The following is a 16,805-nucleotide window of genomic DNA, read 5'->3' on the forward strand; positions in this document are numbered from 1 at the left end:
CATCGCCAGCATTCGTCCGTCTCTCTAAGCCTCATTCTTTTCAGGCTGATGGGGGTTCTGTAGAACCTATGTAGGTATTTAAAATGTATTAAACGCAGCTTGTAATTTGGCGAAAGCTCAGCAAGCTGTCCACAGCAGAACTCCCACTGCTCCCCAGAAATCTCAGGCTGCAGCTCCTCGTTCCAATGCAGCATAGATTTAGGCGCTACCTCTGGTGTCATGTTTTGCATATGGCGATAAATTCGAGTTACTAGTTTACGGGGAGAAGGGGAACCCACCACCGCCTCCAAAGCTGTAAAGATCGGCGGCGAGTCAGGGAACCCCTCGCACAGTGTCCGGCACGCCGCACGTAGTCTATGGTACAGGAATAATTCGGAAAAGGGCACCTCACCCCCTCCTCCGGCGCAGGGGGGGGCATAAACTTGCCATTGGGAAAAAAGGTTAGCAAAGGTGCGGAGATTCATCTTGTCAATCAGGTGGCCAGCTGTTCCATCAGCCACGCAAGGCAGCATCGGGTTATGCAGCAGAGACAGCGATGGAGCATACAACAGCGGGACTCCGGCCCTCCTACGCAACTCCTCCCATACCCACTGCAGCATCCTAGCCGTATCTACATCTCCTCTAGGGCGCCTTGCTTTAGCGCATATCGCCACTCCAAGTGGAATAGGCGCCACCATATCACGCTCCACCGCCACGTGAGGCTGGAAAGGGACAGGGTGGGTCCAAAAATGTAGGAACTGAGCCTGAGCACAGAGAGCATACAGTTTTATATCTGGGGCCCCCAAACCTCCAAGGGAAAGTTAACATTAATAACACTAAGCATTCAATAAGAAGAGTACAAACCATCAACAAGATTATCTGTGATACATAAATCAAGCATTGCACAGGCTTGGCAAGCGTCAAGACAAATTAAATCAGCAGAGTTGTAACTTAGCTGGGCAAAAGAAAGCCCTACCATCAGCCAAATCAGGGAAAAACATGTGTGGCGAAACACATGTGGGCAAAAGACAAAAAGTACAAAAAGGGCAAAATGAATTTGGAAAAAGGTAATCTCGGGCAACAGACTACTGGGTAAAAGATAAGCAAAAAGGGAAAGCGTCAGCATGTCAGAAGCTCGGTCAAGAGTCTTCTGCAAGGGGAGATATGTAAAAGTCTCTAAGTCTCAATGGGGTATCTCAAGGGTGCAAAGCAAGAGAGGAAGATACCTCTCCAAGGGGCATAGCATATGGGGTACATGAACAGGGGCTCACCTTCTCATCTTCAGGAATCTGGAGGGATCTCTGACCAAAGTCCAACTGGTCATCAGTATATTAAAGTTCATGGAGCAATTTGGTTCACTTTGGAAAGCAGTCCATATTATATTGAAGGGGCATCATCCAATAATAATCGATCATATGACTCCAGATTGAAATATTGGCTTCCATTCCCAGGTTTGTCATGGGAACCGCATCCGTCCATGTAGCTCCACGTAGGATTGAAACAAATGTGTTTCAAAATGTGTTAGTCCATCTACTTTGGATGTTCAGGTTTCAAAGACACAATTATATTTCTCTCTATGTCTAAACAGTAGGACTAATTAACAAAAGCTAGATTTTCCTGACCCAATAGTTATGGGGGGGATTTTAATGTTCTGTTGGATAATGACTTAGACAGGTCACAAAGTGCAAGGTCCACTGTCATGTTAAAATCTCAGGATTTTTTTAAATCCAGGATGACAGAATTGGGCTTGCGGGATATTTGGAGAGTAAGAGCTGGTACACAATGGGTCTTTTCCTTTAAGAATAAGAAGCATGGACATGCATCTAGAAGAGATTATTTTTTGTTAGATCAGGGATTGGAGGATATGGTGGATAATTTAGAATATAAGGCTGCACATTTGTCAGATCATTCTGCTGTTGTTATAACACTCAATCTTAGCACCAAAAGAGAGATGAGAAGATGGACATTAGATCAAGCATTATTATTGGAGGATGAGGTGAAGTCACAATTGTTTATAGAGATGGAGGAATTTTTTAAGTTTAACATAGGTTCCGCTTCAATAAGCATGGTTTGGTATACATTTAAACCTTTCTAAGAGGCAAAATCATGAGTCTCACGGTTCAAAGGGATAAGAAGTATAGATTGGAAATGAAGGTGTTGGAAAAGAAATTGAATGAGTGTGATCGCGTACAGATGGGTGGTTTAGAATCCTTAGAGCAGTTAGAGGTTAGGAGGTCTCATTAGAAATTGCAATTAGAGGCCTTGTTACAGTCCAGGTTAAAAAAAACGATGGGATGTCAGTAAGTTGGCTCATTTTGAATATGGAGAGAATCCCAGCAAATTGTTGGCCTGGAAAGTAAAGACAGATAGGACGAGAAATGAAATCCGAGAGATCTCTGATTAAAAGGGTCAGAGACAGTCCAGTTCCCATGATATTAGGGAGATTTTCCATTACAGATCTATACAAAGAGGATACTATGGTAACAGATGAAGAGGTTCAAAGTTGGTTGGAGTCGGATACCCTCCCTAAAATTTCAGATATAGAGAAGGAAATGATGGATCATAAATTTAGGATGGAAGAGATCAAGTCAGCAATGGTGTCGTGCAAGGGGGGGAAAGCTGTGGGCCCTGATGGTATCCCGGTTGAATTATATAAAATGTGGGGGGATGCTATCATCCCGATAATGTTGGTTTTGTTCGAGAAGATATATGATAAGGGGGAGGCATTACCAGAATCATGGAATAGCGCTATAATCACAGTGGTTTTGGAGCCAGGCAAAAGTCCAGTCAGGTGTGAGTCGTACAGACCAATCTCTTTATTGAGTACTGATTATAAAGTCTTTGTTAAGGTGCTGACAGAGCGATTAAACAAAGTGGTGGGTGGTCTCATACATAAGGACCAGAAAGGATTCATGAAGGGGAGGCATTTACACGAATTGACAGGGAGTTTAATAGGGACAATTGACATTGCCACCTCAGTTAGTCTCCCTTTAGCGGCAATAATGCTAGATGCTGCAAAGGCATTTGACAGGGTGAATTGGGTTTTTCTTTTCAATATTTTAAAAGAATACGGTTTTGGGGATAAATTCTGTCAGGTGATGCGTTTAATCTATTCGAAACCTGCGACTAAGGTTCTGGTAAATGGAAGTTTGACTCCTCCGATCCAAATATTAAGGGGCAAGAGACAGGGATGCCCACTCTCGCCACTATTGTTTAACTTATATATCGAACCTCCTGCTAGAAGGATTGGACTAGAGCAGAAAATTCCTCTGTTTGTATACAGGGAGTGGGGGAAAAAACCTCCCTCTATGCAGATGATCTGTTAGTTTGTACATCAGATTTACACGCGGCTTTACCAGCTCTTTTGGATATAATTAACAATTTTGGTAAGGTATCGGGCTATCAGATAAATGCCGATAAGACATTAATAATGGCATGGAATCATAGTAAGGGGAATTGGACGAGTAAAAACGAAATGAGGTATCTTGGTATTAAGATACTCCAAGATATTGAGCAAATAGCAGAGGCGAATCTTAGTTTGTTAATGAGGGAGTGTTGTAAGCTTATGAAAAATTGGATGTATTTACCTTTATCAATTCTGGGTAGAATTAATTTAGTTAAAATGATAATTTTACCTACAGTTACTTTTTTATGCAACACAATTCCTTTGTTATTTGATAAAGTTTTGATTGGCAAATTTCAGCAACGGATAAATTCATTTATTTGGGCACAGAAGGGAGTGAGGATTTCTTGGAAAAAGCTGCGGAGGAAGAGGGAAAAAGGCGGATTAGCACTACCGGATTTGTTAGTGTATGGTTGGGTGTTTCAATTTAAGAATGTTAGGATTTTGGGCTCTGCTCTAGGTAGGACAGACTCGGGTTGTATGTTTAAGGCTATGTTAGCACAAGTAAAGGAGGGGTTGAATTATTATTTGTTCAAATTTGGGGATCCTAAATTCTTTAAAAAAAATTAAGCTGAAACTTCTGAAGGATGCTGCCCAATTATGGTTCAGTGTCAGGTCCCTGGTGGGGATTGATTATTATAGCAAATGGTCACCTATTTGGGACTCGCCAGGTACCCCAGGGTGTTTGAAGGATGTTTTGGCCACCCCAATTAAAAAGGCAGGTTTTAAACACTGGGGAGATTTAGTAAAGTAAGGAGACTTGCTGTCTTGGGAGGAAATGTCGCAGAAGACAGGTGGGGCTTTGTCGAGGTTAAATTGTCTCCTATTGAAAAGGTGGATAGCTAAGGATAATAAGAGATGTGGTTGGCAGTTCCAGATAGAGGATAAAATCTTGCTAGATCCCCTCCCAGAAAAAGTCATGGCATTGTGGTATTGGGAGTTGCTACAGGCTGGGGACGGTGAATTTAATCTGTCTTAAGAACCTTGGGGTGATGTTTTTTCGGAGTTACAGCTGGGGGAGGCTTGGGAGGTGTCTATGTGCACGCTATATAAAGTGGTGAAACCTGCTCCGTTTAGACGAAATCATATATTTACACTACATAGAGCTTTTTTTTCTCCATACAGACTGTCTAAGATGGCGAAAGGTGAGGTGATTGAATGTGGAAAGTGTGGGATGGAAAAAGCGTTGGACGTTCATATGTTTTTCGAGTGTTTTTGCACACATTTTTAACCATTTATAATGATTAATGGTTAAAAATGTGTGCAAAAATAGAAGAAATGCAGTTCTCCAATATACCCATTCAAATGTATTGACAGATTCCTTTGTTTGTTTAAAATGAATGTAAAACACACATTATGGAAGCATTAATAATATAGAATAACATTTGATTTAATTCAAATACCACTTATGTCGAACTCTGTAGTGTAAACGAATGCACATTAATAAAGACGTATTAATGCAATGTCTATATTCAAACCATTAGTGCTTTGATTAACATAAGGCATACACTAACACATTTGATGACATTTGTAACATGAGGGACACCACTAAAATAAAGTCAACGCCATCATCATAACCACCTCCATCACTTATCACTAGTGCATGTTAAGATTTAACTGAATGGAGCACAGAAAGGAAAATAACTGCTTGTGTACCACCATTATGTGACAACTTTTATGTTGCCCTTTCTCTTTCGTAAAATGTCTAGAAGGAAGATAGGTTTCTTCACTAAAATCTCTGGCTGTGCCATATTTAGACAGATCTATTTAATTAACATATTGCATATTTCACACCAGTCACTTATATATCTAGTAGACCCATATGTTATATCTTAAAATAAAACTATCAGCAGAATCATATATTTTCATTCCTGTGTCAGAATCTTGGCATCTTCCACAGTTCTGGGATTCCATATCACCAGCTTCAAAGTAGTTTCACTAAATTGTCTGTGGTGTGTTTCCTATTGCTTTGATGTGGGCCACACTGGATAGGGGCTTGTAGAATTAGAGTAAACTAATGATTGTTCAGCCATTGAATCGTTTTGGTTTCAGCCAGCTAGACCTGGTTACATCTTTGTGTAATATATTGTGTGCATGGATGCATGTGAAAAAAGACATTGCTCTTTGTTTCGTTTGTTGGGGTGTAAGTTTGTCTATTGCTTGAATTCAGGTGGTTATGCCTGACTGTATTTTCTGCATTAAGTAGCTTTGATACCATTTGTGTATGCAGATGTGGTTATATGTCATTAGATGTACTATTGGAATAGCACATGCATAGCCAACTAGATGAATTTCATCTCATTTGTGCAATACCAATCTATGGAGTTATGTGTAATGTGCTTTTTCAAAGGGAATGTTAGTTTGAGCGCTGTTGAGCTCCTATGACAACTTATTTAAGGCATGTGTTGGGTTGGTAATGCACTTCTGACTGATATATGAAAGTCCATTGAGCCTCTGCCAAGGATGCTCTCCATACAGGAGGCCACTTAATCTCGCCCTATATTTCCAGTTTCCGTCTCCCTACATTTGTTTTGCTAGAAGTCAGATGTGCGCTCAAATTAGCCTACCTGAAATGCAAAGTTCTCTATTCCCCCATTTCTTCTTTACTTGACCTAGAATCTGACCAGTTTTGGGGTTCAGAGCTCCATGTGTAGCACTGATGTCTTCCTCCTGGAGACACCAGCCTCCTCATTCCCAATCCTTCTTAGGCTCTGCTCCCCTGAACTACACAAGGTCACTTGTCACACTGCAAGAACTGAAGAGTTTTCTATTACATCGGCACCTCAATACCTCTTTTTCATAACCCTCTTGTGTTTTGTCTTGTTCTAACAGTACTGATTCGGCGTCCTGTTATTCTGTTATATATACTATCTATGTAACTGTGGATGAAAATATGCCATAAATAAATTCTCCAAAATGTACTGTTCTGGACACAGCTATTCCTCTTTTTTTTATTCCACTGGAAATATACCTTCCTACATTACATATTGTTAATTCAATATGAGTTTCTTCAATACGTTTGCCTGTTTGGTCTGCGTGTTTTCCTACTCTTCCCTCCCCCTGCGTTTCTGAGCAAAGTTTAATGCCACCTCTTCCTTAATAAGTGTTATATTTACTCCTGCACTATTCTTAGTTTTAGATATTGGACCTGGATACTGTATTTTACTGTGTCACTTCGTACATCAAACTGTTAATCTGTATTTGGCTGTTGTAATGAGGTCTTCGTTAATCCTTTTTACTGGCCCTAGAAATGCCAGAAAAGGTGATGTCTAAGTTATATTTGTCTATTCTGTCACATTCTCCCATGAGGACATGACGACTTAGATATAAGCCTATGCTACACTGAAAAGTAGTCTTGCAGGTAAAAGCTTTCATTAGTTGCACCGTTCAGTCTGTTACATTTGTAAGACTGGTTAGATCCAAAATATTTGTCTTTGTAATGTGGGAAGAAACCATACACATTGTGCATATGATATGAGAACTTCCTTATTAATTTAATGCCTTTAGGTTTCTTCTTTGAGATATATTTGAAAGTAGTGTCAACTGAGTTACACTACCCGCTTGTACCTGACTTTTTATTGGTTAGGAAAGATACTGCACGATATTAATTTTAACGCGAATGACATGGGCAATCAGAACATGAAGAAAAACATATGCTTGAATAAAAGGCAATAAAAATGTCAGCATTAATAGCAGAGTTCAGCAAATAGCTAGTCAGTCATTTGTCACTGTCAACGTCACCCCTAGGAAGCCTACCTAATCAAGATTAGCATCAGCATGTGGGGCTTCATGCAAAACAATTTAGAGAAAAACATAAATTTGGAAAAACATCTTTCTAAGTGAAAATCTATAAAACAGCGCAGTCGGTACCTAGAAGAAAAGGCACAAGTTAGTCAGTCACATTTTCATAGCTGCCTATCCACAGAATGGATCAGCTACAAAGTCAGTCTCCGTCTTCAGGTCATCAAATTGATCAGCTACGCATCAGGCTCTCAGAGTTTGAGCCCAACGACAAAATCTCGAACAGCGTCTCCTGACGTCATCAATTCTCCCCTCGCATCTCAAATTTTAGCCCATTGTCATTTATTAGGGTCTCCCAGTCCTTCCCCCTAATTCCCAATTGGTCAGTCAGTCAGCAGATATGACATTAACGTATAATATTTGTTTACCAAATCTACACATTTCAATATTAGTCCTTTCACAAGATGTGGATTGGTTCGCCATACGATGTCCTCATCATCCGGCTCTTCTGGTATCGAAATTGTTGCATGTTCCTCTTCAGTCAGTGCCTCTATTGTTCGAGTCCTGGGAAAGTACATTTAGCCTACTCTACACATAATTGTATCAAATTGTCCTTATCATCTCCTGTCCGCCGGTACATAGCAGAAAATTCTAGCTAAGCAACTTTAACATCAGGCGTTTCAGGGACAGTTCATGCATCCAGCTTCTTGCAAGGGGTTTAGTATTTCAATTCTTCCTATGCGAGGTGTAGGAAGACTAGGCCTTTATTTCAGCTAAGTTAGCTCTGTGAGTTAATGCAAAACATAGGTTATACATCTCATTATGACGTATTACTACATTATTCTTATATATTTTCGTTATTTCACACTATTTCAGTTATTTTAGTACAATATCGTATAAATGGCTGACATGCCCTGAGGGCACATTTTCAAACGTACACATTATTTTCTCTAAGATTAATTTTCTACAACTTTTAATTATTCAAAACACATAAACATAATTAATAATTTTCTTTTTAGCATATCTGCTTCAACAGTCTTAATGGACAACCCATCCAAACAACACAGAAAAGCCATGCCTGGGAATTGCTGACCCTAAGCCCTCTCTCTCTCAATCTCTCTCTCTCTGTCTCTCTCTTTCTTTCTCTCTCTCTCTCTGTTTCTTGCGCTCTCCTCTGTTCTTTTTATTGTATTTTTTGAATACTTGATTCCATGAGGTTCTCTAAGCAGCTTAATGTATCTGTAGCAAGACCGAAATGGAGGACACATGTCTGATGTCGCAAGTGGCTAGTGAGATGCGAACCTGAAACGGAAGATTTGTTGAACACAGCCCTGCTGTTCCCATCTTTGGCCCTCTAATGTGAAAAAAAACAATGTTTGCGTACAGACAGGTCAAATACAGTGTAAAATGTGTTTCCCTTTAAAGTAGTTTGTTGCACTTCTGGGATGTGAAGGAGCTGTTCTAAGTCATGTAAATTACAACGTATTGATCTATGTCGTACCATTTACACTTTATTAACAACCGACAAAACACTCACGCTCATGTGATGTTAACACTTCTTAACAAGTATATCTCTTTTTTTACTTTGTTTTACAAAAAATATTTTTCAAATTAATTTCTTAAACAGACTCACTAGCTCTCAGACTTCATGTGAACTTATTGCACGTTGTTTTCTTTCAATTCTAGAATCTTTGTATCTCTACAAGGGACAGACACAAAAGAAAATTATTCTGACAGTGGAGCAGGTCAAAGGTAAACATGGCACACTGGTGTTATGGGGTGCTGGCACTCTTTGGCTTCCACAGATTCAAAGAAAAAAGGGTGAGTGTTTTGAATCCTGTGTATTGATCAACAGTGAACATATGTTCATGTTTGTCAGCCTGTAATAATCATGCTGTGACGGATTTGGTGCACTATATGATATGGCTGGGAGGCCGCTCACAAATACCGTCTTGGGTCCAGTCAGGTAGTTTACTTAACCTTAAGCTCAACCCTGGGTAGCTGTGGCTGCAAGCAGTACGGCTTAGCAAAAGGGCAATGTGCAAAACATTTAACAGCACCAAAAGAACAGAATAACAAAGTCACACAACAAGAAAGAAACAAAACACTAATTTCTGAAAATTTATTATATTTTAGAGATTTTATAGACGTTTCTTTTTGTAATCTTATTTTTATTGACATTTTGTAAAACAGTACAGGCATATCTAATCAATAGGCATCATAGACTACTCAATACAACTCCATCCCCTTTGTCGTTGTCCCCAGCAGGGGTAAGTATTACATTGTTCAATGTGAATACTCCACTCTAAGGGACGCTTATCATCTTGCAAGGTTGTAAGCATAGCCAGCACTTACAGTAAATGAAACAGATTAAAAATAGTAAACAAGTTAACATACAACAAACAATCCATCCTTGGCCATGTCAAGAGTAGCTAAGAGTAGTCAGTGGTTGTGGGTCCTCCTCTCTGGACCCACAGGGGTCCTCTCCAGTCCCCCCCCGTCTCAGACTCCGGGTCCTAGATATGGAAGAGGTGCAAACCCTTAATCTGGGGCTTCCATTCGTGAGGGGAAGCCCTTTGGAAAGAAACCGAACCAGGGGATCCCATATGCAATCAAAACTTCTGCGCCAGCCGTCCCCTTTATCAACCAGACGCTCCATGGCAAGGCTTTTCCACAACCGAGTGAACCACAGCGCTATAGGGGGTGGGTCCGCTTTTTCCAGAAGGATGCTAGGGTTGTCTTTGCCGCCCCCAGAGCCAGCCACAGGATAGCCCGGTCCCCGTATGATTGGTGCTGAAGTTCTTGAGCCCAGAGGCCCAAGAGGACATGTTCCATCGTGATCGGAATGGGATATCCCAGCATTTCTTTCAGATGAGAGAGAATTTCGTTCCAATAGGGGCGCATCGTTGGGCAGTCCCACCATATGTGTTTAAAATCTCCCAGCATGCCACAGCCCCTCCAACATCTATCTGACACCTGAGGGTAAAGTTTCTTAAGCTTCTCAGGATATAGGTACCAATTACAAAGCAGTTTGTAGTGAGCTTCCCTAGCTGCCATTGAGCGGTTGTGCTTGGTTATATCTTGATAAAGATAGCGCCATTGGTCCTCCTCCACTGAAGCATCCAAGATTTGCTCCCAGAAGGGGATGTGTCGCGGGGTCGGCGCTGTTTGTGCCGTAGCCTGTATAGAGTATAGCGTAGAAATACTGCAAATCTCTCCACTGGGAGAAGATCCCTTGTAGCTGCTTCCTTCATATGTGGCTGCGTGACCCAGCGCACTAACTGCGTATTATGGTAGCATTCGGATTGTGGGAGTTGAAAGTCCCTACAGCAATTATTGAAGGTCCTAAGTTGATCTCCATGGTATAGATCTGCAATGTGTAAGCAGCCCCCTTCTCTCCATCGATCAAATGGTCCTGGGAGTTCCCCTGCTGGGAATGCCTCATTAAAGTGGATAGGGGTGTGTGGCGAGGGGAAGGATGTAAGCTCATAGGCTTTAGTTACCTTGTCCCACACTTTTAAGGTAGTGGCGGTGGGTGTGCTAAGGTATGCGTTTGGTGGTCGTACCCCCTTAGGCTTCCATGGGATATCCCACAAGGTCTTGCCTGTCACCGCTCTGTCCATATGCAGCCAAATCTTATCTGACTCTCGGAGGGACCACTCAGCTAAGACCTGCAGCTGTGCTGCTCTATAATATAGCAGGAGATCAGGGAGTGCCAACCCTCCCCTTTCTCTGGGGCGCATCAGAACTCTGTGTGATACCCTAGCTCTTGTACCCTGCCAAATGAATTTTGTGAATAGTGTTCGAGTCTCCGTGAAGAAATCCGGCGGGATCTCAATTGGGAGGCTCTGAAAGAGATATAGAAATCTGGGGAGCACAGTCATTTTAATACTATTGATGCGCCCCAGCCAGGATAGCCATAACGGGGACCACCTCCCGAAGTCATCTCGTAGAGACCTAATTCAAGGGGGGTAGTTAGCACCAAACAGATCAGCCACCTGGGGGACAATTCGAATGCCTAAGTAGGTAATGTCTTTCTTGGCCCAAGCAAATGGGGTCAGGGAGGCTATCTGGGTCACTACCCCAGTGGGCAGTGTCAGATTGAGGAGATAGGATTTCCCTGTGTTTACCTTGAACCCCGCCACTTGTTTAAAGAGCGTCAGTGCTTCCTGTATTGCTAAAAGAGATGTGCGGGGCTCAGTGACAAACAATAAAATGTCGTCAGCAAATAGGGAAATTTTATGGAAATCTGCGCCAAATGTAATGCCTGGGAACTCCGGGCAGCCCCTCACTCACACTGCCAAGGGCTCGACACTAAGCGCAAAAAGCAGAGGGGAAAGTGGGCATCCTTGCCTCATGCCTCGAGATAAATAAAAAAATTCAGATGTTACCCCATTAACCGAGATGCGGGATCTAGGGCATGCATAGTTGCTCATTACCATGGTTATAAATTGGTCCCCGAATCTAAACCGTCTCATGGTTGCCACTAAAAAGGACCACTCAACCCGGTCAGACGCCTCCTCAGCGTCCAAGGCCAATAGGAGTGCTGGGACCTTTTTCTTGTGTATCTTTTCCATTAAGTGGATGACACGCCTTAAATTGCTATGAGTCTGGCGACCTTTAATAAAACCAGACTGGTCTGGATGTATCAGCTCAGGCATCACATCCTCCAGCCTCTGCACTAGGATTTTAGAGTATAATTTGGCATCCAGGTTCAGCAGGGCAGTGGGCCTGAATGAGGCACAGAATTGAGGGTCCTTCCCGGGCTTTGGTATGAGAGTGATCAGAGCCTCCCCCATGGATGGGGACACCGCACCTTCCCCTCGTATATAATTGAACAGTACCGCAAGCTGTCCCGCCAGTTCTGCACCGAAGGTTTTATAAAAAACGGCTGCAAAGCCATCAGGGCCCGGAGCCTTATGCAGGGGAAGGGCGTCAATGGCCGCCTGTACTTCCTCCACAATAAATGGTGCCTCTAGCATTTCATTTGTCTCCTGGGAGACCTGCAGAAGCTGGACGGAGCGCAAGTAAGACTCTTGGGCGTGGGTGGGTGGTCTGATTGATAAAGACGCTCATAGAATCATCTAAATGCCCTTGCCTTCCCCTCTTCAGTGAGGTGTTCTCCGTGCTCGTCTTTGACCTGCTCAAAGTAGTCTCGGGCCTGTTGGACTCGAAGCTGTCTTGCTAAGGGGGTGCCTACCTTGTTGCCCTTGTCGTAATGGGATTTCCGTAATCTCAGCAGGGTCATCTCTGCCCTATTTGTATAGGTAGCCTGTAGTTTACCTTTGAGGGTCACCAACTTCCTTTGAGCTTGCCAAGTCGGGGACAATTATGTTCACATTCAGCTACCTTGAGTTCGCTTTCCAAAAGGAGTTGGTCTTTAGTCCTTAATCTGTGCATCGCAGCGGCAAGCGCAATGCATTTACCCCGTATAACTGCCTTAAAGGCATCCCAGAGAGTGTGCGGGTTAGTATCACCCACCCTATTATGTTGGAAATATTCCCTAATCGCTAGTCGTAAATCATTACAGGATGTTGCGTCACGGGTGAGCACCCCGGGCAAGTACCAGCGATTGGAAGGCTTGCGTGCTAGTGACCAATTCAAACCAACCACCACCTGTGCCTGGTCCGATATAACAATTGGATTAATAGCTACAGTTGTAAGGATCTGTCTTAGTGTTTGGCTGAACAATACGTAGTCAATCCGTGAATATGAGTGTGGGTATGTGAGAAGAAGGTGTAATCCCTCTCCTGGGGCTTCAGGGCCCACCAGGAGTCAAATATCCCCAAACGGCGAAAGGAGGACTTCACTGATTTGGCAAAAGCAATCGTTTGTGACCTCTGTGGGTGCGTTGTGTCTAATGTTGGGTCCCATACCAAATTAAAGTCTCCCATCAGGATAATTTCGCCCTCTGCATAGCCCTCTAGCTCACTCAGGAACTGTAACCGAAATTGGGTTTGACCGCTGTTAGGAGCATAGACAGTAGCTATCGTACAAAGTTTCCCGTGCAGGCTGCCCTTCTTCATCAGGAACCGTCCCTCCTTATCTTTCTTAGACCCTATTTCCCTGAAGTGGACTGAGCTGCCAAACAGTAGCGCCACCCCGCAGTATTTTGTGGGTGTTGAAGCTAGCGCAATTTGAGGGTAGTGTTTGTGACGAAGACGGTGTCCCTCCCCCCTCTTCAAATGTGTTTCTTGTAGGGCCACTATATCAAACCAATGATCCTCAAGGTATTTTTTCAGTTAAGAACGCTTATTTGGGGAGTTGAGGCCCTTCACATTCCATGAAAGTAATTCCAGCATTACCTCTGTGAATCAGCAACGGCCCCTATTAGTATCTCCAATACCCCGCATCATGATTCCTGTCCTCCTCCTCTGGGAACATTTAATCAGCTTTGAAGATGCCCCATGACTCTTTGCACCTCGACATGGATGGTAAACATTAAACAACTCGAAAGAACCTCTCAGAAGAAAAGTACAAACAAAATCTTGGCAGTATACAACTGCAGACTGCCCTACAAACTCCATGTCGTGGATAGGATCCAGGTCCGTCTCATCTCTCCCCCCAGGCCTGGCCACGCCAACAAACCACGCAAAGGCGGTGCCCCCCGGACCCCTGGTGACCAGCAAAAACAAAGTATGCTCGAGTGGCAAATGTCACTGAGACCTGAACCGTGCAGACCACTTCCACACTTTCTCGTCGAAGGGGGGGGGACCCCCCTGTCTTTACAGTTCCCCTGGAGCTCTCCACCGGGGTAGCCCCCCCGCTCGTATCAGAGGAATGATGAAGCTCTCCTTGGTACCAGACTGACGTGGGGCTTCCTTTTCTGGGGGTCTTTCTACCTCTCCTCTGTTGTTTCCATTGGTCCACCAAGGCGGGGGGGCATCTCCTCCTTGCTCTTCCCCCCGCGGCTGTGGTATCACCCCTCTCACTTCTAGGCTCTAATCCCAATGCGGCAGGCACCGCCTCCACCGTCGAAAAATGGCACGCTTTATTGTGGAGTTCGAACGCCACGCCAAAGGGGAAGGTCCACCGATATCTTATATTCCTCTCTCACAGCGCCTCCATCACTCGACTGAACTGTTGTCGTCGAGCTAGGGATGCTGGCGCTATATCCTGGATTAGGGAGAATCTTGCACCCTGGAAGGAGACGGGGTCCTGTTGTCTCGCCTATAGAAGGATCTGTTCCTTCACCTTGAATGAGCTTAATTTAGCCAGAATGTCTCTCGGTCTTCTCCCTTCGCCCGATACTCTGCTGCACACACAATGTACTCGTTCCACTTGTACCTCTGTTTGATCCTCTCCCAGAAGTGTGGAAAACAGCCCTACCACAAAGGCCTCTAGGTCAGGCCCCTCTGCTCCCTATTCCAGATCTCTCACCCGTATGGCGTGCTCGATTTTCCAGGTCTTCAAATTTCATTGTGGCGATGTGGAGTTGCGCTTTAATATTTGTTTTAATATTTGTGATCTCGGTCTCCACCGGGGCTACTTTCTGTTGTAAGTTCTGAATGTGTGTTTCCAAGTCTAAAGTATGGGCCCATACTGAATCTACATCTGTTTGAAGGGCGGATAGCCTCCCATTGACGTCTGCTTGGAAAGCCTCTAGTGTTGCTCTGATATCTGTTGTGAGCTCTTCACGCACTTCGGTTTTAAAGGCGCGAAGAGAGGCCAGGAGGTCCTCCTTTGTAAGCGCCATCTCATCTCTCTGTGTCTGTTCAGCACTTTCCACTCTGGCCGGTGCGAAATAGCTGGAGACCCGGTTGGCCTGGATTTTACGTTGTGGCATATGAATCTGCCAAGGACCAAGCCCCCGTGTTTACTTGGGGGCTCACCCTGTTCTCAGAGCTGCTCTTCTTCACTTCAGGGGCCCCCTCTGGGTCCTCGCTCCTCTGTCGCAACACACTTCTTGGGGGGTAGAGGGTTTCTCCTCCTCCTCTGCCTCGTTGATATATCCTCTCCCCTCAATGGACTCTCGCCCCCCCCTTGTGGACTAGCTCCCAGTGGTAGTGACCTGCCGGTCGGTGCCCGTACTCGCCTGTTTAATCTCTGCTTTCTCCGGGCCCCCTTCGGAAGCGTCTTTCCAACTCTGTGTCTCTCAAAATGACCTCCAGCAGTTCTCCTCCGACCCCCAAATGCATAGCCTCGCCATCGCAGCTCGGGTATATTTCTTAAAGTAGTTGCTGTCTCCCACCGGGGGGAAGTCATCCTGTTGCTGCTCTATTGTTTCTAGCGGGCAGGGGGCCACCTGTGGGTCTCAGCCCGGTACCCTAAGCTGGGCCTCCACCGACTGCGCCACTCAAAATGGAGAAGGGAGGCCCTTCCCCGATCTCACCTCGCCATTGCCGTGCCCCCAGGCGGTCGTCTCGGTGTGGCCCTCCTCAACTCACCCGCAGCTCCGACGTCGGGGGTCCTGCACCTTACTCCTCCATTACGGGGCGACGGCCCCTCGCCGGCTCCAGCCGGCCCCTGCTCAGCTAGCGTGGGCCTCAAGGCTGCGCCCCACCGCGGGATGTGCGCCCGAACGAAGGGCCCCACCGGGTGGCGCGCCCCTCACAGCCGGCAATCCCGGCGGGTTCTACCCCTCCCGGGGTTCCGAGGCCAGTCCCCAAGTCTGGGGAGGTCCGTTAGCGACTCCTTACTGCCTCACTGCATCGGGCCTCGGGGAATTTGGACGGAGCCAACGGAGCTCACGTCCGATCGTCCATGTTGGTTGGCCCCGCCTCCCTTTTTTCTTCGGTTTTATAGACCTGAAGTGTCAAAATCCACCAGAGAGTTTGGGAGGTATAGATTTTAGAAGCAATAAACAATGGACTATCGACTGCAAACAAGCATTGGCCAACAAAAAGTTTGGAAACTTTTGAAAAGTTTGTAAAAATTAGTTTGATAACTCCAGCCTGAGTTGGGTGGCCAGGTCCAGCAGGACAGAAGTCTGGGGGGGGGGCAGAAAGGAAACTTTGGATGGTTACTTGGCCACCAGAATGTTTTTAAGGCAAGATCCAAACTTTCCAGGACGACCGCCATAGACATCAATGGAGTGGTCCTGATGCTGGCGGTAAAAAAATGCTCAAAGGATGCTTTGCTTATGGTGCGGTTGACATTGGTGCCTTTGTGGGTTTTCCCCAGGTGGAGTGGGGCGAATTTGGCCACAGAGGTCAGGGTACTTCGAAGTCCTCTACGTTGCAGTAGCAAGCCAGCCGATGCTGATCTATTGGTCCATCTGCACCACTGTTGGGGCAAAATCAGTTGGTGGGGGTTACTGGCCCTTGGGCACAACAAATATGGTCCTGGATAGCAGTCCCGGGTTCAGCAGACAGGCACAGGTTTTGGCTATCTCGTATTTCTCCTTTTGGGTGCCCGGTGACTGCGACTAAACCTCTGCGGTGGCTACCAACTTTGCGACTTTCGCCCATGCCACTCTTGTGTCCTTGGAGCTGGTTCCAGAAGATCAGCCGACTGATCCTTGGAGTCATTGCTGTTGTTGGATGTCAGGAATCAACTTTTCCTCGAGACAGAAGCTGTAGACACAGGCCAAACTTTGCTAGCCCAACGTGCAGCAGGTGCAGTCCTTCCAAGCATGCAGGCTCTCTTTGTGCGGGTCCAGGGGCAGCAGGGCAGTACTTCTTCAGTCCTCTCTCTGATTCCAGCATGATCTGAGGGTCAGAGTTCCAGAGGTGCCATATTT

The 16,805-nt window shown here is 45.0% G+C and overlaps 1 protein-coding gene across 3 annotated transcripts in view; it reads left to right on the top strand.

Moving 5' to 3' along the window:
* The window catches only part of SHLD2 (shieldin complex subunit 2), a 567,669-nt gene that overhangs the window by 309,049 nt on the left and 241,815 nt on the right, over positions 1-16,805 (top strand). For all 3 annotated transcript variants that reach the window (XM_069240624.1, XM_069240626.1, XM_069240625.1), the window contains one exon: positions 8,810-8,944. In XM_069240624.1, the coding sequence (XP_069096725.1) occupies positions 8,810-8,944 (135 nt within the window). The remainder of the gene's footprint in view (positions 1-8,809; positions 8,945-16,805) is intronic.

This window comes from Pleurodeles waltl, chromosome 6 (assembly GCF_031143425.1).
Source record: "Pleurodeles waltl isolate 20211129_DDA chromosome 6, aPleWal1.hap1.20221129, whole genome shotgun sequence".
Taxonomy (NCBI): Eukaryota; Metazoa; Chordata; class Amphibia; order Caudata; family Salamandridae; genus Pleurodeles; species Pleurodeles waltl.